The sequence below is a fragment of the Anser brachyrhynchus genome, assembly GCF_964034855.1.
Source record: "Anser brachyrhynchus genome assembly, chromosome: 1".
Taxonomy (NCBI): domain Eukaryota; kingdom Metazoa; phylum Chordata; class Aves; order Anseriformes; family Anatidae; genus Anser; species Anser brachyrhynchus.
In genome coordinates, this window is record NC_137694.1 from 538531 (window position 1) to 560384 (window position 21854).

Below are 21854 nucleotides of genomic sequence, written 5' to 3' on the forward strand. Positions count from 1 at the left end.
ACCGGATTTTTTTCCGTTCTTCTCGGCTAGCTGCTGTTGAGGGCAGGGAAGAGCGGCTTTGTTAAAATAGGACAATGAAATGCATCCCCCCTCTTCTAATGACAGACGGTTACTTAGCAACGAGGGGGGGGATTTTAAGAGAAGATCAGAGCATCGGGATGAGGATATAAACTCTGCCGTTCTCTCTCCCAGGAAACTTACCAAAGAGGCACCTTTCCTTTTGTCAGGCATCTAATTTTTTCATACAAGAGGCAACTGGAAAGTCTCAGAGCATCTTCCCTGATGGATGGATGGCTGCCTCCCCCCGCACCTCCTCTGCTCAGGCGCTCCACTCTTCAGTTACATGTTAAGGGCATCATTTAAAGGGAAGCCCAAGTGGGATCAGTAAGCTCCCTGCATGCGTATGCAGGTGACTGAGAAGGGGACCGGTGGGCAGAAGGGTGATCCAGGCAGCCAGGGCTTCCCTCCACCTACATATTGAGGGAAAGTAGCTTTCGTCTTTTTGTTCTGACTTTGGGCAAGGGAGGGAGGGAAGCAGAGTGTTCCCAGCTCCTTGCTGAGATGAAACAGTCGATGAGAAGAGGTCTCCTTGTCACAGGCACAAAGGCCACCTCCGCCTGGCAGCATGGTGCTGAAATCTAACCCTAGCATCATTCTCTTGTGCTCTTTCCTGCCCAGTGACTACATCATTGAGGAGAAGACGGCCGTGCTGCAGAAGAGGGAGCATGAGGGATTCGGGTTTGTGTTGCGAGGGGCCAAAGGTAAGGGCTGCTTCTTTCACTTGGTCCTGGGGTTGGGGGAGAGCTCCGTCTCGTCACCTCGGTTAGCGCTCCGGACCCTGCTTCCCTGGCTGCATGGAGCAGCCCTCGAGCCCTGTGCATCAGGGTCTCCTGAGGGAATCTCTTTTCTCCTTCTCTGACAGCTAGGCAGTGTGAGTGCAGTCTATTTCTGGGTACGTGCATTGTACAGAAAATGCCATTCATGGTAAATGTGCATCTCTTGAACGTTCTGGGGTGTTTTTCTGGTACAGATGCTGGTATTTGTAGCTTTGAATTTGTAAGAGTTTTCACTTCTGCCGATTTACTGGGTGTATGAAGTGCATCTGCCGTTCCAGGTACAGGTGTAAGCCCCATGGGGTAGGGCCGGTGTCCTCCACGGCTTTTTTTTTTTTTTTTTTTTTTTTGTGCTTGAAGTTTTTCACTGTTCTTTGAGTGTGTACAGCTGGGGTCCTCCTGGGGGCCCTGGCTGTGTTGGGGCTCAGCCCCAGCACGAGGGCAGGCTGGTGGAAGCTCTGCCTCGGCCCCTGTGCTGCCAGCAAGCCTCTGCTGGTGCCCGGGGCACGCTTCACCTGCACAGCCCTGCAATACCTGAGCGCTGGCAACCGGCACGTTGGACCCGGTTGTTTCTGTGGCTCCTGTTTCAAGAAACTGATCTTTTTGCTACAAAAAAAGAGTCCCTTGAGGACTGTTAATGAATGTGCTCACATTCACCCAGGAATGGGCTTCAGCCCCTGCGGTGGGGGGCAGGTCCCCCTCAGGCTGGGGGTCCTCTCGCCTGCATTTCCAGGCTGAAGGCACGGCAGAGGCTGGGGGTCTGAAATACAGCTGCTGGCAGCAGAGGCATAGCGGCGCAGGCTGCCGTCCCTTCCCCGCATGTAGGGTGCAGGATGCGGGAGGGAAAGCGTAAATGAGTGGCTGCCAGCTCCTCTGGTAGAGCTGCACCTTTCCTGGACTTGCGTGTGCCTGGAGATCGTTGCGGTTTGGACTTAAATCTTGGGTGTGATTTTCTGTCAGGATTCCTGAATTGCCTTTGTTCTGCCCGTGTCTCGAGGGGGCTCCGTGTGCCAGTGGGTGTGTTTGTGTTCCAGTCAGAATATGGTCGCTGTCTCTCTCCTTCCCTGTCTCTCCCCTTCCCTAAATATGTGACATACGTGTCTGTCCATGTACTGCTCACATCGGTCTGTGTAATGTGGAGTGAAACTTCAGGGCTCAAAATGGCATCCATTTTTTTGCCGGATCAGACTTGCAGCTGTCGTGTTAGGACAAAAAGGGATAAATTGTGCCCTATTTCCATTTTTGTTTGTGTGTTTGCCCTCCGAACGTCTGCAAGCTCTGTATTTTCCTTTGTCTGCCGAGGCTGAGGGAGCGGACTTGGGGCGGGTTGGACAGTGGGCGTGAGGCTGTGTGGGGCCGGGGTCTGGCTCAGGCATTCGCAGCCTGGCGCTGCTGCAGGGGCTCTCGGCAGGGCTGCAGGGGCCGCGTCTCGGAAGCCCCTGCAGGACGGACGCGGTCTCTGGTGCCGCCGCCTGGGGCGGGGGTGCCCGTGTGTCTGCCGATGCCCCAGGGGAGCAGCACCCTCCTGGCGGAGAGGGACTTGTGGCGCCTCTGTCACCCCCTCATTTCCCTGCCTCTCAGCCTCGAGCTTCCTGCTGCTGGGGGCTTTAATCTGGAAACAGCATTGGGATCTTCTGGCTTGGCCCCACCTGCCGACACTGCTCACGCTTCATTTAGATAGCGAAGCACTTCAGGTCTCTTGGGGTGGTCTGGAGAAGGAGCCCAGGAACGGGAGGGAGCAGAGTCAGCAAAGTCCCTGCAGAGGGAAGGAGCTGGTTAAGTGAGACACAGCTGGATGATCCTCAAGGGAAGCTGCACTTCATGCTGCAGAGGATGGTGAGAATCTTGCACGGCTTCTGGCAGTCGTGCTGGTTCCTTCCAAGCCGGCTTTACCCATCCGTGTGACACTGCCCCACCGGCTGCATCCCAGGCAGGGGGAGCCAGCCCTCCCCAGCCCACCGCGTCCCCCTCTGCCTCCAGCACCCGGGGGAGGCCAGGTCCCAGTCAAACCAGCGGAGCGTTTGGGCAGAGCTTATCCCTGGATCCCTGCAGGAGATGATGTGCAGCTTTCTGACGCGGGGTTTGCCCGCAGCTGTTGCCTCAGCGAGTCGAGTGGATGGAGCAAGGGGCAGCAGTGAGGCAGCACCTTTGCTCAGCACCCTGAAGGAGGGTGGTGAGCAGGTGGATTTACTGCTGCATTTCTCAGCCCAGAGAGACCAGCCCTACCTTTCACGCACACAGGTGATAGACCTGTGCTGAGCACAGGTATGAGATGAAATGTTTTCGTGATGAAGTGCTGAGAGATGATATTTCTAGGCGTCTAATATCCTGAACTCAGTCACTCTTCTGTGCATACATGGAAGGTTCTTCTAGCAACCTCTTTCTGCCTACCATGACCACAGATCAGGCACTGTCCCTGTAGTAGTATGATTCATAAAGTATTCATACATACTTCACTAGGGCCATCCTTGTAAACAGTGCTTGTTACAGCCGATACAGCGACCGCACCTCACACATGGTTTCAGCAGATCCATGCTACCTGTTCGCTGAGCGAGGAGTGCTGTGACTGTGCCAGTTCATACTCATTTGGCGTCTGGTTACAGTGGGTTCTGTGAAAGTGGTGGAGGGACACACAGTCCCTGACTCAGCCATTTAGTAATTAAGGAGGAGATAATTTAATGAATAGCAAAGTTATTGTCTATAATGTGAATCGTGTTTAAAAAAAAAAAAAAAGAGAGAGAGAGAAATGGCCCTAAGTCCTTGCTCCAGGGCATGAGCTTTTGTTTGTCTGTTTAATTTGGGGAGAAGTCCCCAGGCAGGGCAAGTTATGCAAGAAGTTTCCCAAGATTGTTGCTTCCTGTGATATGTGTATCTCCTGCAGCAGCTGATCCTGTATGCTGCTGGCGAGAAGATGTCGTACCAACCTAGTGCAGGGCTTGTTCTGCTCCTGCTTCTTTCCAAAATGTTGCAAATCTTTGTGGTTTTTGTTTGTTTGTTCGTTTGTTTTTTTGCCAGGTTTCCAATCAAGCTAGCACTTACCTGCTGTACCAAGAGTACCTGTATTGATGCAGGACACAGACCCGCTTTCCACATCTGCCCAGCTCTCGCTGCTCCTTGGAGCAAGCTTTGTACCCGTGCCCTCCCTCCCTGGGCTCCCTGCTTTCACACAGCCCCACGTCCCTGCTGCTCTCCTCTGCAGTCTCTCCACTCCTGTACACGACACAGCACTCCCTCCACCCCCACGTTCAGCGTCTGTCCACGCGTTTGAGCCGGACTGTTACGGAGAGCTTGCCGAAGCAGTGGGGTGTGCTCACCTGCTGCTCAGCCCCGAACCTGCCTCTGTCTGAGGGCGTTCTGGGGGCAATTCCCGTGGGTGACTGCCAGGTCCAGTGGGGCGTAGTGCAGAAATCCCACTAGGGGACAACTTAATCAGCAAGTCACACGGAGCTGTCAGAGCTGAATAAGCTTGGGCACAGCAATGCACGGGTGTGGCTGTGCTTTGGAGACCAGGTCCCTTGCTCCACGTATGGTCTCAGACAGCCCAAGCGTGGGACTGTCATCACATGAGTGGCAGCGGCATCCCGTAGATGCAGGGGCTGCCAGATAACCCAGTGCCAGTGGTGAGATGCCAGCTGAGGCGGACAGAAAGGCTCAGTTTGTAACCCAGCCCCATCCTTCCTTGCTGGGACACAACAGAACCGCCTGGGAAGCGGTGTTGTCTCCAGCCTGCTCTGGAGCACTCCCCATGAACACTGGATTATGTTTAGCGACACGGGAGAATTGGGCAGTGTGGCCACACAGCTCCAGTCTTGTACTTGGAAGCCTGTGCAGCTATCACAAATGTCTCTTTGCCTGTTCCTGGCCATCATGTGAGCTTGGGCACAGCAAGCTCACTGAGATTCCTTCTCCAGTCCTACAAATGCCTAGGGCTGGCCTGGTTCCACAGTCGAGACACAGTTGCAAGGTGCTCAGAGAGCTCAAGGCCAGGTCAGGGAGGGTCTCTGCACGGATGGCATTTTAGGACTCGTGTGCTTCACCAACTCCTGTTTGTCTTTTGTCATGTTTTCTCTGCAGGAGGGGTTAAAGTTTGATATTCAGCAAAAGATGTTTGTTTGCATCCCTTTGTGTAAAGAACAGCCAGAATTGATGATACTGCAGTTACTGAGACAAAGTGCCTTGGGTGAATTCAGTGATCCAGCCACCCAAGCTTTGTACTTGCTTCAATCTGTAGCAATCCGTTGGGCACTTGAGGGAGTTTTAGTTTCTTTTCCTGTCCAACACTTGGTGTGAAGACCTTACATTCAGCAACAGAAGCCCCTACAAGTTGAGCGTCAGTGCCGTGAATTGCTTGGTGCAGGGTCTCATGGCCTTACAAAGGTCTATGACAGCCGCAGCTCCTGCTCTGCACAGCCCTGGGGGCACGAGGACGAGGCATGGTGCAGGAAGCATGGTCAGAGCTTGAGGATCTCACTGTTGGTCTAGCAGGCAGAGGGGAAGCTGGCCTAAAGCCCTGCAGCAAATTCTGGGACATGCTGGTATCATAACATTTCACGGAACTGGAAGAGCTTATTTATGGTTTTCAGAATGTGGCTTTTATGCAGAGGAGTGCTGTGACACTTTGTGACCCTCAGGATGATAACAAAGTGGGACTGGAAGATGTATTTAAAGCACTTCAAACACCATGTCTGTCATCTGTATTGTTAAGGGCGGTATCATCATTATGGAGATCTAACGGAAGCCTGGAAACAAAGCTCAGTAGAATCTAGATATGGTAAATGCTGCTTTTGACCCATCTTTTATACTAGCCTTAGAAACTTTAAAACTCAGGAGCTGATTTTAATTAACCTCTGTGGCACCCCTTCTCTTCCTACCTCCAAATACACGTACTCTGTAGGTGCCTGTTATCCACTGACCAGCTAGCTGCAAGTGGCTACCAGGTGCTCCGATATTCTGGGACGTGCCTTCAGGATTTTAGGTGAGAAGTACCAAGTAGCTAAGATATCCTGCAGTAAATATGATTTAGAATCCTTTTTTTTTTCCACTCTGTAAATGCGAAGCCTTCATCTTGAAATGAGATCGATTGCGATGCTGCAAGAGTCAAAATCAGGGCTGGGGTTTACTGCATGAGGTCCTTGGGAGCAGCTCCTAATGAAGACGAGCAGCTCAGGGCAGTGACAGCTCACAGGTCCGGGCACTCCTCTGGCCCTGGCAGGTACCAAGGAACTGGGGCGTCGTTTTCCCTCGGGTGCCCCCGTGGCATCAGTGCCATCCTCCTGGCAGCAGCAGCGCGGCGGGGGCAAACCAGCCCTGCAGGGACAAGATCCCCTGTGCCCTGCAGCGCTGCCAGCTGGGTTTGGGTGCTGCAGGGCCTTCGTCCTGAGATCCGCAGCATCGAGGGGTTCTCAGAGCTCCTGCCGAGCTCCCTGGTGACCTGTCTCTTTCGGGACTTCTGACTCTTCGGGGTGCAGCTGAGGATAGAGCCTGTGGTGCAAGGCAGCCCAGATGACATTAGATTTTTAAGATCAGGAAATGGCCACAGTGATCAAATTGTACAACTAAAGCTTTGGTGTTAACGTGATAGTTTCTTGACTGGTACGAATTATAATTCTTGAGATTTAAAGTCATGAGATTTTGCAATGAACAGTAGACCTCCTTGTTAGGAAATTCTACGTCATTACCGGTGAGAATTTCTGCAATTTAATTCCAAAGCTATTGATTTAGTTATGCCCTTGTCAGCTGGATAGAAAGAGCCTCCTTAAATTTTATTTCCTTCCTGTGTAGGTACTTACAGATGAATTGTTACCCATATTACATACTTCTGACCTAACACTTTCCTGCAGGCTCTGGTCTGGAAGCAGTATTAGGGAGGATCTGGTTCCAAGCCGAATTTTGGGTTGGCTGAGCTGCTGCACTCAGGCTTGGCCTGGGCCGTTGTGAGACATCGGAGGTTGGGTTTCCCAAGTTGTGTACGGAGCATATAATGTCTTCTGCCTTCGTTACTGCGGCTGCATCAGGCTCTGAACATGGTGGATTGTTCTGGTGCCTTATTTCGTTGGTGGCTGGGCTGATGATGAGGCCCTGGCTGAGGTGAAGCTGACGGGACAGGAGGTGGAAGTCTGACGGACGTGATGTGAGGAGCTGCACGGCAGGGCGGGTAGCGATGGGAGAGCTGACCAAGTTACAGGTGGTGCCGTGAGGGACGGCTGGGTTTCGCTGGCGTTTAAGGGAGAGTGATGCTAGAAATGGCCAAACCTCACAGATAGCTGAAGGGGAACGCTGGGCCGTCACCTGTGTGAGGCCAGCACTGGCTCCCAGGTGTTTCGGACGGTGCGCTGTGCTGCGTGCAGGCGGTGCCCAGATGTCTGCGTCCCGCTGCGCGTGGGCAGCCTGTGGAGCATGGCTCGTGCAGCGCTCCGTCTCCGTGCCCGCGAGGAGCACAGGTTTTCCTGGCTCTGGGCTGGACAGAGTGCCTCGAGGGCAGAGGAGTGACAGCGATGGTCAGAGTTTCTCCTACAGCAGTGAATTTTCCATTCACGCTTCATCTTTTGCAGAGCACTATTCTGCAGGGGTGCTTCTGCCCCTTTCAGCTGTGGTTTGGAAGGAGACGTGCGCGCCACCAAGGTGTCTTAAATGTGGCGTGGTTTGTAGGCGCTTCATAGGGCTTTCTAGCAACATTACATTTAATTCTGTTTCTTATGAGAAAACAATGTGCCCAGTACCCATCAGCTTAAAAACAAAGACCAGGTTGGGCCCTTCTGGACAAAACATGCAGCGTGCAGCTGGACTCGTACACAGTACGATGGGCGAACAGCTGGCTGGCGGGTCAGGCTCTAAGGGCTATAGTAAATGGGGTTGCACCAGGCTGGCAGCCAGTCGCTGGTAGGGTTCCCCAGGGCTCCTTTTTAGGGTCAGTTCTCTTCAATGTTTTTATCAGTGACCTGGACAGAGGAGCTGAGCACACACTAAGTAAGTTTGTGGACAGTACTAACTTGATAGGAGTTGTCAATTCCCTTAAGGGTAGAGGGGCCCTACAGAGAGATCTTGATGGGTTGGAGCACTGGGCAATCACCAAATGTAAGAAATTTAATGAGAGCAAGTGCCGGATTCCGCACCTAGAGCAATGCTGTCCTGAATGAAATACAAACTGGGGGACAAGTGGCCGGAGGGGGATCTGGCGTTTGGGTTGATAGCAAGCTCAGTGTGAGTCGATGGTGAGCCCTGAGGGCCAGAAGGGTCCTGGGGTGCATTGTAAGTGGTGTAGCTAACTGGTCAAAAGAAGCAATAGTCCCACTATACTCAGCACTGCTGCAGTTTCACCTTGAGCACTGTGTGCAGTTTGGGGCTCCACGATATAAGAAAGATATAAAAATATTAAAGAGTGTCCAGGGCAGGGCACAAAGGAGGGCAACAAAGATGGTAAAAGGACTAGAGGACAAAACATATGAGGAGCAGCTGAGGTCCCTTAATTTGCTCAGCCAGAGAAAAGGAGGCTGAGGGAAGGAAACCTACGGCTTCCTCACGAAGGGAGTGGATGGACAGGCTCTGCTCTCTTCTCTCTGGCGACGGGACCTAAGGGAACGGCGTGGAGCTGGGACAGGGGAGGGTCAGGCTGGGTGTTAGGGAAAGGTTCTGCACCCAGAGGTGGTTGGGCACTGGGACGGGCTGCCCAGGGACATGGACATGGCACTGAGCCTGTTCGAGCGCTTAGGTGCATGGTTTAACTCTTAGGTTGCCATGTTTGGAGGTAGGAGTTGGTCTCGATGATCCTCGTGGGTCCCTGCCAATGCAGGATATTCTATGATTCTGTGATTATGTTTTAATTACTGACTACTGTAGGAGCATTTTCTCCCTTTGCAGGTCCTTTGAAGAGAAGTACAGATCAGATTCGGTACTGGGCAAGTATAAGCACAGTATTGATATGTTTGACAGAATAACTAAAAGCAGCTGTAACAGAAAGATCTGAAACAAGAAAGTACAGCTGCGGACTGCTAAACAGTAGGTTTCCCCTTTATTGCCTAAATGTTGCAGTACTGAGGCAGATGGGAAATCCAGTGCTAGACTGTACCTCTATCCAGAGGTCACAACTTCTCCACCTACTGCCTGATGTGGCTGTTGGAGACACCTGGAGCAGTTGCCCCTGCACATCTTCTCATTCTCTGTGTGGAGAAGGGATGGTTTAATCCACATTTACTTGTCCCTTCTAGAGCTTCTTGTTCCTTGTGATTAAGTATTGGGTCTTCAGGCAGTAACGTGAGAGAGTCGGTCGCTTCCTCTTTCAGCTTTTTTCTTCTTTTATTAAATTCTGCTTCCAGTATTTGCTTTCATGAGGATACAGTTCTGACTTCAGGATGCATTTTCTTGTTTACTGACTTTTTAAGGCATTACTGACACTTCAAAAATTGTGTACAGTGGCATGCAGTTACTGCACATATAACTTCCAGCCCACAGAAAATGGTCTACCCGTCATCCTCATGTAACACATCAACAATACAGGTGACAAAATTGGCTATAAGGCTGTTTTTCCTAGGTTAATTTTACCTGTATTCCCTATAAGTTTATATTTTTGTTTGCCAATGAGAAAACTACATCCTTGAACTATCCCTCAAATGACTCCGAGCTATAATTTAGGGTTTCTCTCCTTGTCAGCCCCGTGGCCCATGGCTTGATGCTGCCGCCCTCCATTCTGGGCTTAGTCCTGCTCCTTCACTGTGCTGATGCTTGCAGGTCAAAGGAATGGGCGGAACAGAGCCAAATCCCAAAGCTGCTCCTCTTTCCCTTGCTATGGGCACTCACTTTCCTTCCTCCTGGTACACCTGGGGATACGCAGGGGCAGCAAGCACCTCTGAGTTGTGCTGGGCATTTGTGGGAACACAGCGGGAGTGAGCCTGGTGGGACAGGTCTGTCTCATGCCTCTTGTGATAGGTAGTTCGCTCATGTTAGGCTCCTTCCGGCTGGGAAACCGCTTAAACTCTCATCTGCACAATGCTGTCCTCCCCAGGGATCAGGACTTCCACTCGGCCTTTTCAAGTCTTGATTGTGATGTGTGTATGATAAGAGGGCAGTACTGGGATGTCATGTTGATGCTCCGTTTTGCAAAGTGCAGTGCTGATATTCTGCAGGGACTGTGTTATCATTATCATCATATAAATAATTTACTTTACATTCAGAGAGCCCCTTTACATTCAGTCTCCCCTTTTCTAATTTTCAGACATTCAGGCAATACACAAGGTCTTTCTCCACTTAAATCTTGTGTTCCTCTGGGCCTGGGTCTAACAAAAGTTAATGGGCACCTTGTTTTGCAGCTGCCATCTGCAACAAGGTCAGGCTGGTGGTTCTTTTAACTTCAGATTATTGAAAGAGCTTGCTGGCGAACAGTGATCCAAGAAGTTGAGTTTAACACTGGGGAAGATTTGAAGGATTTGGAGAAATCAAATGTTACGCTGGCATTTTTAAAAATAGGTAGGATGACTTGTCTACTGCTTGCCAGTTTAAGCTAGATCCATCAAAGGAAGAAGGTCATGGAAAGCTGTTCTGGGATGCAGTCAATAAAAACATCTAAGCATAATCAGATCGTTCAGTTTATTTTTGAGAAAATAGCATCTTGTCAGGCAAACTTTGTCTTGCTCTGGTGCTGCCTGATGGCTATATGATTTAGCAGAAGAAATCTTGCATAAAATTGTAAACAAAGTTTTAAAAAGTGTTATGGCAAATGATGGAAATATTCTGTCTATATAAAATAACTGACTATACATTTTGCACAAATACATGGTCATCTGTCAATTAAGAGAATGTAGGTTACATTTACTGGAGTGACCTGACATCGGAGGAGATCTAAGGACAAGGTCATCTGCTGACTCTGTTATTAAATCTTCTGCTTCATAAGGGTTTTGATGCAGCTCTTAAATACATTGATTTGATAATAGAGTGATGGATAACGTGTCCAGAAGTGATGACGCACTACTTCATTATCTATATTGTTCAGAAAAATAAAGCATGCTTTCTGCATACATCAGCTCAGAGGTGAGAGGTGGATCTACAGGAGCAATTGCTGAAGGCTCTGGCCCTTGTCATGCATGATATCAGACTAGATAATGTTGTTTTTTCTGGCTTGCTTGTTGCATATGTCTAGGGCAAATGGTTTTTTCAAGCATCATCAGCCACTGAAGAAGACATTTGGTGTCTGATTTCTTAGAAAGCTAGACCTTTCAGTGCATCCTGTACGTGGCTGTCCCTACACTAGCAAAGAATGTCCTTTTATCTTTGGCTCTTCTGAATGGCGCCTGTGAATCCTGTGTGGACTAAAGATTCATGTGAGAAAAAGACAGCTCCATAACTCCCCCCAAAGTCCTGAGTGGGAGCCTTCAGTGTAGACTCACATACGAGGCCCCAAAATTGCTTGCCTGGCCAGGGGCTGGGGAGCATGTCCCTATTTTGAATTCTTTGGCTCTGCTTATGTTTGAGTCAGCTGCTTCATGTTCGAGCAGCTGCGGATGTGTCCTCGCCATTCCGTTTGTCACTGCCAGCTCTCACGTCTCTCCTGCGTGTGTGAGAATTGCATCGTTCATGGAGAGCCACGGTGTCAGCCATCGGCCAAGCTCCCAGAGTCCCTTGTGCGGCTCTCGGTGCTGGCTTGCAAGCCCCTCCACACGCTTCTGTATTAACAACCTCGTCCTTGAGACAACATGAAGTACAGCAGGACTCCCTGTGCACCTCAGTCACGACCGCTAGACTTAAAGTTACTGCTTGTATAGAGCACTGGACTGAGACAATCTGCATCAACGCCATCAGTGCCAGAAGCTGTGCATCAGGCTTTTATTCTGACCCTGTGCAAGTTGCAGTGCCATGCTGTCAGCCAGCCAGTGGTCACTAGCCAAAATGTAGATGTTTCAGGCACTAATTAATATCTTTTAGTGCATGAGATAGGCTGCATCATTAGAAAAAACAACGGCTTGTTAACCCTATCTCCTTCTGGTGGTTTAAGTATGTTCAAGAGCTACTCAACAGAATGAGCACTGTGCTGCTGTTATAGGAGAGGACTTCTGCCGTACAACGTGCTGTCTGTTACTCTACAACTGGCCTTGAGCAAAGCTGCTGTTGCAGGTGGGAAGGAATAATGAAACCCACTCATTGACCCTCCGGTGTGTCTCTTTTTTGAGGACAGTGCAGATCGGTCAGAGCATGCCTAGGTTTTTTGTCCATGTCTTACTCCCAGTGTGTCAGTGGTTACGTTTCTGCGTGACGGGTGACCTTGAACATCACCTCCTATTTGTGCAGACAGGGAAAGCAGGTTCATTGACATACGGGGTTTCAGGATTGCAACCCCCCACAATGTTGCTGAGCACTCTTGTATGTGGTAGCCCACCTTGAGCTTTACATTTGAGGCTGTAACTGGATGAGAACAGCTCCAAGATTAATGCAGTGCAATTCACCGAAGCACAATCCCCATGCTAGTCCTGGGACTAGCACTGAGTGGAGGTAGGACTGGGCATGATCCTCCCTAGAAGGCTGTGCAGATGTGTGCCATAGTGCTGAGAAGAAGCGCTTTTCTCTGAAGGGTTACTTCTGCCTTTTTCTTCTCTGAGGAACCCACTCTTAGGAAAGCCCGTCTGTCTGGTAACACATGAAAGCCAGTAATGAGATGGCATGCCATGAGAAAAGGCTCATTAGAAAGGTCTCAGCAGGTCGAGAGAGGTGACTGTCCCCCTCTATTCTGCCCTTCTGAGGCCCCACTTGGAGTCCTGCATCCAGGTCTGGGGCCCCCAGCACAAGAAGGATGTGGGGCTGTTAGAGCAGGTCCAGGGGAGGCCACGAGGGTGCTCAGAGGGCTGGAGCACCTCTCCTGTGAACAAAGGCTGAGAGAGCTGGGGATGTTCAGCCTGGAGAAGAGAAGGCTCTGGGGAGACCTCATTGTGGCCTTTCAATACTTACAGGGGGCTTATAGAAAAGGTGGAGAGTGACTTTTTACATGAGCAGATTGACAGGACAGGGGGGAATGGTTTTAAACTGAAAGAGGGGAGATTTAGATTAGAGGTTAGGGAGAAATTCTTCGCTCAGAGAGCAGTGAGGCACAGGCTGCCCAGAGAAGCTGTGGATGCCCCATCCGTGGAGGTGCTCAAGGCCAGGCTGGATGGGGCTTTGGGCAGCCTGGTCTAATGGAAGGTGTCCCTGCCCGTGGCAGGGGGTTGGAACTAGGTGGACTTTAAGGTCGCTTCCAACCCAAGCCATTCTGTGATTCTCCAGGGTCCCCTTCAGGTGTTTCTAGTCACCTAAGGCCTAGTGAAGCAGACCTCACTGACTTCATGCTGTGGTCCTGGGTCGTACCACACAAATCCCCTCTGCACAAAAACAGGTACATAGTCAAGCAAGTCTCTTCACAATACATGAAGGGGAAAATAAATTCTTGGAGAGTCGTGACTGGTCCCTGAAACAGCCACATCTGACAGACTCTGTGCCAAGGACAGCAACCCCTCTGGTGCCACTTCTAGGTTCAGAGACTGCCCAGTTGCCCAAAGAGTAGCTGTGGCCTTTTTGCTTCATTTCTTTCATGGATCTGGTGTCTCTGAAAGCCTGCAACAGTCTCATGATAAACAGACACTGTAAGCTTTTTCCTTTCTCCCGTCGCACAAGGTAGCACGCATCACACCTGCTGCTGTAAGGTGGACAACCCCTCCATCCCGGGCGGGCAGTGACGCAGGATGGGCTGAGGCTGGGTAATACAAGTGCACTGCCTGGGTCTACCTGAGAAAGTCCCTTCCCTGGACGAGCGTTCCTGCTGGGGGCAGGAGCAGGTTTTCCTGCCGGGAATGCAGTTCAACCTGAGTGGTTAAGAGTGGGGTTCACCTGACTAATGCAGGTGTGCATCAGCAGGCGGCCCGCTGCTGCTGAGCATCTCGACTCCTGTAGGTCCCGTACTGTGAGGGGCTCCGCTCTAGGGCTGGCGTCTTCAGTGACACAGGTGGTTGGCACAGTTTTTTCTCTGCTGACTATGAGGGAGTCCTGGAGCTTCTAACTCAGACATAAACATGTCTTCTGTAGCTACGAGTCAGAAGGAGCGAGTTCCACCCCTCATGGCACTGCTTGTAGATGTTGTTCGCATTTTGTGTGTGGTACTGGGAGATGAATGAGGACCTTGTGGGAACATACACGACTCCGGGAGTTGCACATTTCAGGGAGGCGCCGGGGCTATCTCAGGATTCAATCCAATGAACACTGCAGCCACGTAGCTTTAGCTCTGGTTCCTGCACTGAAGTCAAGCTGCGCCTTGCATGAGTGTTCTTTCCAAACCAACGTATGGAGATTTTCTTAGGCTCCTGGACACTGTCCACCATCTTCTGCCTGCTTTTAGCCACACTGCTTCAATCTCTCTCTCTGTCTTTTGTAGCTGAAACCCCAATTGAGGAGTTCACCCCAACCCCAGCCTTCCCAGCGCTCCAGTACCTGGAATCAGTGGATGTGGAAGGCGTTGCTTGGAGAGCAGGGCTTCGCACAGGAGACTTTCTGATTGAGGTGAGCCCGGACGCGGCAGGGAGAGTGACTGATGGCAGCCAGCAGTATCTTCGTCTGCAGCACAAGGGCCAACATCGTGCACAAAATTATTTTCCTTTGTAAGGTGTTTTGAGAGCTGGGTAATAATTGTTATTGAAATGTCTGCTGCCTAGATGTCTTGATGAAAAAATGTTCTTCGGTACAATAATTCAAGCAGATACATGCTCTCTGTGCTAGAAAACGAGCTGACAGGTTCCCTTCTGCTAACTAAAATTATGGGGAAAATGGAAGTCAGAGAAAAGACTCATTAGATGTCCTCTCTGGAGGCTTGCCAGGATTCTTTTGTACTGATATTTATTACAGTTTTGCCCAATGTGGTACAAGTATTGGGGTCTACAGAGAAGAATTAGATTTAGCAAATACATAATGCTCTGCTCTTGTATATCTCCCACTTGGCACTTTTTCTTTCTTGAGGAAGTCCTGCTGGAGTCTGTGTCCTGCCTCCACTCTGCTCTAGGGTCAGAGCAGACTGGATTTTCTTGGTCATGTTTAAAACAAAAAGGAAGCAAGGATTAGAGTCAATGGCAATTTCACATTTAAAAAATGGCCAACGGGTTCAGCAGCAAGTTACAGAGAGGGGGAATACAGTGTGGTACATGCAGAGAGGTAGATACAGACACATGAAGAAGATGGAGCCAGGCTCTTTCCAGTGGTGCCCAGGGCAGGAGCGGAGGCCCCGGGCGCAGCCTGCAGCCAGGAGGCTCCCCCTGGCCCCCAGCAGCACTTCTGGGCCAGGTGGGGGCCGGAGCCCTGGCACCGGGACCAGGGGCTGGGGGGTCTCCTCCTGGGGGTCTCCAAACCCACCTGGGTGTGGGGCTGGGCACCGGCTGGGGGGGCCCTGCTGGGGATGGGGTGGGCTGGGAGGATGCCAGGTGCCTCCTGGCAGGTTCTTTGGAGTATGGCATGCAGTCTGCCTGAGGCGTGGGTGGGAGAGTTGGGAGAAAACCATGGTAGGGCTCTGAAGGTGGCTCACAGGTCTCCAGCAGTGGCAGCGCTCGCTTGATCCCCAGCTTGGCTGCATTGTTATTTTGTTCCTGTTTGTATCAGCATATGCCCAGACAGCAGGGACAGGTCAGGAGAACACTGCTAGGTGCTGTACAGAGCACGCATATGCGCGGGACCGGTGGTGACGGCTGTGTTGCACCCATGGGACTACGTGAGTGCTCCAGTGCTGATGCTCACTGTCCCTAGGTAGGGAGATAACACTGCAAGGACCGGTCCTTGCGTATCAGCTGCTTCATCTCTTCGTGAACACAGCAGAGGATAGTTTTAAGCAGTGATTTGAAAGAGAGTGATAACATTAATTTGTTAATGTGTACGGGGATTTTCATCACTATAGGAGAGAAGTGTAGGAGAAATTACTATGGTACTTGAAAAGGAAAATTATGTTCAGAATCCATGCCAAATGAATATAGTATGAATAGGCCAAGTCTGCATTTCTTGGAGCCAGAGAAAAGGCTGTTGCAATAAGGTGGTTAAGAAAATATTTAAATGTTTGTGAATCACTCAGTCAAGATGTCTGCTGCTGTGCCGTCATTGTAAAGGGTTCCCAGAGAGTCTGCTCCAAACGGAGATGTGTACGGTGTCAGTAGTGTGAGGTGAATCCTGCCTCTACCAAGGGAGCAACATTAGCAGAAGAGGTGGAGTGATGCCGAATTGACACTGAGTCTGTGAAACAGCCGTGTGTGTTAGGTGGGGCTGGGAAAGGGAACATCATGGGGAAAGCAGAGGTGAATGGTGTGGTCAGGATTCTCGCAGCGAGTATGCGATAGTGCACACTGAACAGATTGTGTGCAGTCAGGGAAAGGACAGGCATGCCATGGGATTTTCTTTCTTATGTTTTCCCATGCAAAAATCATAAGGCTTTAAACCCAGTAATGCAGTATATTGCAACCGCATCGGTTCAATGTGAAGATAAAAGTTGTGGTTGTGATTGGTGTAGGTGAGTAAATGTGTGCATTTGTACCAGTTGCAGAAGTGTTCCTGGGACTGGAGAAGGCGGCAGTGAGGCTTTGCTCAGCCCAGCTGCTGCAACTCATCCCACAGTCTGAAGCTTATAGTGAAAAATACTCTTCGATGGGTGGTCATCCCCATTGTAACAGGCAGCTAGCTGCCCGGCGCGCCAGGATCCCCCTTCTCTGTGGGATCTTTCTACTCTGTGGGCTCTTTCTAGGAATACTTCCTCCAGACCAAGTGCCTCAGGCACTGTTGTGAGACTCGAAGCTCAACGAGTGGTTGATGGAAAGCCTGCATTAAGAGCAGGGGACCAGTCATGATGTGCTGTGGCAAGGCGCTGAGTGTGCCGCAGCCTTCGTGCAAAGCGGAAACGCCCGCAGGCAACACCGTGCCCACATGCGCTGTGTTGCTGCCGGCAGGCAGGAGGACGTGGAGCTGTGTGCTGCTGTGAATCCCTCAGCTGGTGACCAGAGCAAGAAGGGGAGAAGGGGGCCGTGTGCTGTGAGGGCACGGTCTTACAGCACGAACATCACCCAAAATCTGTGAGCTGGGGGGTGCTGGCAGAGACTGCTCGACCCACATAACCTTTGCCAGCAATGTCTGCGTTCTTAGTGTGTCTTCTGTAGCCTCTAAAGTGACACAGTGAAACCCAAATCGGCATAAACCTGACAAAATCATTATAGAGCTGTTCCTTTTTCTGATACCTAGTATTATAAACAGTATAAAGCAAGGAGGAATTTCAGATGTGTATAAAGCCTCTTGGGGTGGAATGAGCAGGTGAGTACTGCAGCACAGTATCCTCGTCATGGCTGAGATTCACAGTCCTTCTCCTCTCCCTCCCAATTTGGATGTTCAGCTGCAGAACAAGTGTATTTAGCTGGTAACCTGCCCTCAGCAGCTTACCGTTTCCTTCCATCAGCTGACTTCCCCTGTGGCTGCAGGATCATTAAATCTTTTGCAAGAGGAGCAGTGAGCATGTGTGTTGTCCCTGGGAAGAGAAGCTGGAAATGGGTTCAGACTGAGCACATCAACTTTGCTGCAATGTAAAGCTACATCCTGAGAGCAATATTCAGAAAGAGAGATCCTGTGATATGGCTTGGAGCCTCATACAGGTCTCCAACACACATCTTCATCAACCTGTCCAAGTGTATGTATTAGAGATGTGTTAAATTCAGATCAAAATTGCACGGACATCTTAGTGTTGGTGTCCTCACCCGATACTTTCTTCAGTGAGACTGGTCTCTGTTCATACTGGAAAACTTCTGCCTAATTGTGTGAAGGTGGAAAATTTCATCAGACACCTCCAGGAAGAATAGACAAAGATAATCTTGAAGCAGGAAAATGCCAACTCCCTGGTAACTGTCGGGAGTTTTAAGTCACGCAGGAAATTAAGTTCACCCGAGGGTACTGAGAGAACTGGCAGAGGAGCTGGCCAAGCCGCTTTCCATCATTTATCGGCAGTCCTGGCTATCGGGGGAGGTCCCAGTCGACTGGCGGCTAGCAAACGTGACGCCCATCTACAAGAAGGGCCGGAGGGTAGACCCGGGGAACTATAGGCCTGTCAGTTTGACCTCAGTGCCAGGAAAGCTCATGGAGCAGATTATCTTGAGTGTCATCACACGGCACTTACAGGGCAACCAGGCGATCAGGCCCGGTCAGCATGGGTTTATGAAAGGCAGGTCCTGCTTGACGAACCTGATCTCCTTCTATGACAACGTGACACGCTTAGTGGATGAGGGAAAGGCTGTGGATGTGGCCTACCTTGACTTCAGTAAGGCTTTTGACACCGTTTCCCACAACATTCTCCTCAAGAAACTGGCTGCTCATGGCTTGGACTGGCGTACGCTTCATTGGGTTAAAAACTGGCTGGATGGCCGGGCCCAAAGAGTTGTGGTGAATGGAGTCAAATCTGGTTGGAGGCCGGTCACTAGTGGAGTCCCCCAGGGCTCGGTACTGGGGCCAGTCCTCTTCAATATCTTTATCGATGATCTCGATGAGGGGATCGAGTGCACCCTCAGTAAGTTTGCCGATGACACCAAGCTAAGTGCGTGTGTCGATCTGCTTGAGGGTAGGAAGGCTCTGCAGGAGGATCTGGATAGGCTGGACCGATGGGCTGAGGTCAACTGTATGAAGTTCAACAAGGCCAAGTGCCGGGTCCTGCACCTGGGGCGCAACAACCCCAAGCAGAGCTACAGGCTGGGAGATGAGTGGTTGGAAAGCTGCCTGGCCAAGAAGGACCTGGGAGTACTGGTTGATAGTCGGCTGAATATGAGCCAGCAGTGTGCTCAGGTGGCCAAGAAGGCCAACAGCATCCTGGCTTGCATAAGAAGCAGTGTGGCCAGCAGGGCTAGGGAAGTGATTGTGCCCCTGTACTCGGCTCTGGTGAGGCCGCACCTTGAGTGCTGTGTTCAGTTTTGGGCCCCTCGCTACAGGAAGGACATGGACATGCTCGAGCGAGTCCAGAGAAGGGCGACCAAGCTGGTGAGGGGTCTGGAGAACAAGTCTTACGAGGAGCGGCTGAGGGAGCTGGGCTTGTTCAGCCTGGAGAAGAGGAGGCTCAGGGGCAACCTCATCGCTCTCTACAGGTACCTTAAAGGAGGCTGTAGAGAGGTGGGGGTTGGTCTGTTCTCCTACGTGCCTGGTGACAGGACGAGGGGGAATGGGCTAAAGTTGCACCAGGGGAGGTTTAGGTTGGATGTTAGGAAAAACTTCTTTACCGGAAGGGTTGTTAGGCATTGGGGTGGGCTGCCCAGGGAGGTGGTTGAGTCACCATCCCTGGAGGTCTTTAAAAGACTTTTAGATGTTGAGCTTAGTGATAGGGTTTAGTGAAGTACTTGTTAGTGTTAGGTCAGAGGTTGGACTCGGTGATCTTGGAGGTCTCTTCCAACCTAGACGATTCTGTGATTCTGTGATTCTGTGAAATGCAAGGCTGCTGCAGCTCCAGGTCCCCAGGTTCAGTCAGCAGCAAGGTTTAGCATGTGTTCCCAGCGGGGACACATACAGATGTACCATATATCCATATGCACACAGCCTGCCACACAGATGAGAAAATGCACGGCATGCTGCAGGCACAATCAGACAGGTGGCCTGACCATGTCCTCCCCACTGACTTATCAGAACAAAAGCCTGTCAACAGAGACTATATACATATATGCATAAAGACAATATGGATTGCTGGTTACTGGCACCTGAGTATGTGAACCCTTGAGACCCACTCCCGTTGCTGGTGCTTGGATCTCCTGATGCACTGGATCTGCCAGAAGCTGGCCTCAGACACTTGGTCATTCTGACCAGTGACCTCTTTACCCTCGGCTGGCTTCTTCCACATCTTCTCCCTTTATTCTCCTGTGCTTGTTCTCACCTGATTCACCATCATCCCCCCTTCTCCAGCTTTTGGTCTTTTCACTGATCTCAGCAGGTCTTGCACAATCCCTGAATGCTCCTGCTGGAAGCCCATAACGTGTCCTGTGCCCCTCAGTAGTGCCCCTTGGTCTGCAGGGTGGCCCGGAGAGAGCCTCCCATCAACTCACCTGGTGGGTGTTGGACCTGGGCTGGGGCCGAGGCTCCTCCTGTGGTAGCCCTGGGAGCAGCTGAGGCAGGGTGCTCCATTAGCACTGGCCAGGTTCCTCCACCTGCCATTGTTCTCTGCTCCTTTATGGTTATGGTGGTTAGCCTTTAATCACTTAATCTAATAGTAACAACCTGTCATCGTGTCTGCAGGCATTACCTATTCATGTGTTCTGCCTGCTCTCCCTTTGCCACTGGGGTTCATCTCCTGCTGATCCCATTTTTAACAGAGCCCTGGCTGGGCTGGGCTGGGCTGGGCTGGGCTGCCTCATGCATCTTCGCCTCTGAGCCTCTTCTGTCTCTGCACTGTGGCCGAGGAAGCAGGAGCTGTGGAGAGAAGTAACCTCAGTCCTGCAATGCCATCTGTCAACAGAAATTCAAGTATTAGAAGTGTGTTTAAAATTTTGCTGAGGCCCGTACAGCAACCAAGTCCCTGACCTTCCAAGAAGCATTTGCAACTCTTAAATACCATAATAGACTGGAATATCTGGCCCTTGCTCTCATTCCACAGAGAGATACCATCTCGTTTTTTGTTTTTTTTTTTTCCTAGGATTCTGGGCTTTTTGCTTCTTCTCTTTTCCTTCGTCATTCCTCAAGTCCTCTCTCTCTGGAAAGCTAAGCCTTCTCATCGTACTGGACTGAACAGGTTCATTTTTTAAATCCCAGCGAACCATATGCATCTGTAACAAGTGCTAGACCTTCTGCTTTTGTATGTTGACTCAGCCCTCGTTTGCTGCAGCGTATTTTGGGTGGGAATCAGATCGCACTTTTATTATTACTTAAGATTTTACCCGCTGTCTAGATTGTAAGCATGTAGGGAGACTGTAAGATGTCTGGCACCTGATTGTGAGAGGGGTGGCAGGCATCTGACACAATGAGGAGAATAAAGACAGCAGGACAGGTGGAATGCACAGATCATTTTGCATATCACACAAGCAGAACAGAGAGGTGCATGAATGCTGCTTTCATGTCCGTTATGAGCCTGGACAGAGCATTTCTGCTTATCTGCTGTCCTTCAGGCTGGCTGAACTCAGAACGTTGGCATCCCCTCTGTTCTGGGTTGCTTTTGTCAGTCTTGCAATCCTTCAGCATATTTTCATGAGCTGCTACTCACTCTAGGATGTATTTTTTCATTCACTTCATAACCCCCTTTTCCATCCTTGGTCCTGCCATGGTGTGGTGGTTTTACTCAGCTAGGCAGCTGAACTCCACCACAACCACTCTCTTACTCCCCCTCCTCAAAGAAAAAGGGGAACAAAATAAGATGGAAAGGGTTCAAGGGTTGAGATAAGGACGGGGAGATCGCTCAATAATCATCGTGACAGGCAAAACAGACTCAGAGTAGGGAGATTGATGTAATTTATTGCCTACCACTAGCAGACTAGAACAGTGAGAAACTAAAAGCCAACTAAAAACACCTGCCCCACTACATCCACCCTCTTCTATGTCCCCCCCAAGCAGCACAGGGGAATGGGGGAATGGGGGCTGAGGTCAGTCCTTGATGCTTCGTCTCCACCACTCCTTCGGTCCCTCTCTGCCCCTGCTCCACGTGGGGTCCCTCCCACGGGATGCCGTCCTTCCTGAACTGAGCCTGCGGGGGCTGCCCACAGGCAGCAGCTCTTCAAGAACTGCTCCCACACGGCTCCGTACCACGGGGTCCGTCCCCCAGGAGCAAACTGCTCCAGCACGGGTCCCCCACGGGCGGCAGCTCCCCCCAGACCCCCTGCTCCTGCGTGGGCTCCTCTCCATGGGCTGCAGCTCCGGCCCGGGGCCTGCTCCTGCGGGGGCTCTCCATGGGCCGCAGCCTCCTCCAGGCCACATCCACCTGCTCCACCGGGGGCTCCTCCACGGGCTGCAGCGTGGAGATCTGCTCCGTGTGGGACCCGTGGGCTGCAGGGGGACAGCCTGCTCCACCAGGGGCCTCTCCTCGGGCCGCAGGGGAACTGCTGCTGT

At 51.1% G+C, this 21854-nt stretch overlaps 1 protein-coding gene across 11 annotated transcripts in view; it reads left to right on the forward strand.

Moving 5' to 3' along the window:
- Positions 1 to 21854, forward strand: part of SHANK3 (SH3 and multiple ankyrin repeat domains 3) — a 390020-nt gene that overhangs the window by 296135 nt on the left and 72031 nt on the right. For all 11 annotated transcript variants that reach the window (XM_080596421.1, XM_080596428.1, XM_080596427.1 and 8 more), the window contains 2 exons: positions 679 to 761; positions 14215 to 14339. In XM_080596421.1, the coding sequence (XP_080452547.1) occupies positions 679 to 761; positions 14215 to 14339 (208 nt within the window). The remainder of the gene's footprint in view (positions 1 to 678; positions 762 to 14214; positions 14340 to 21854) is intronic.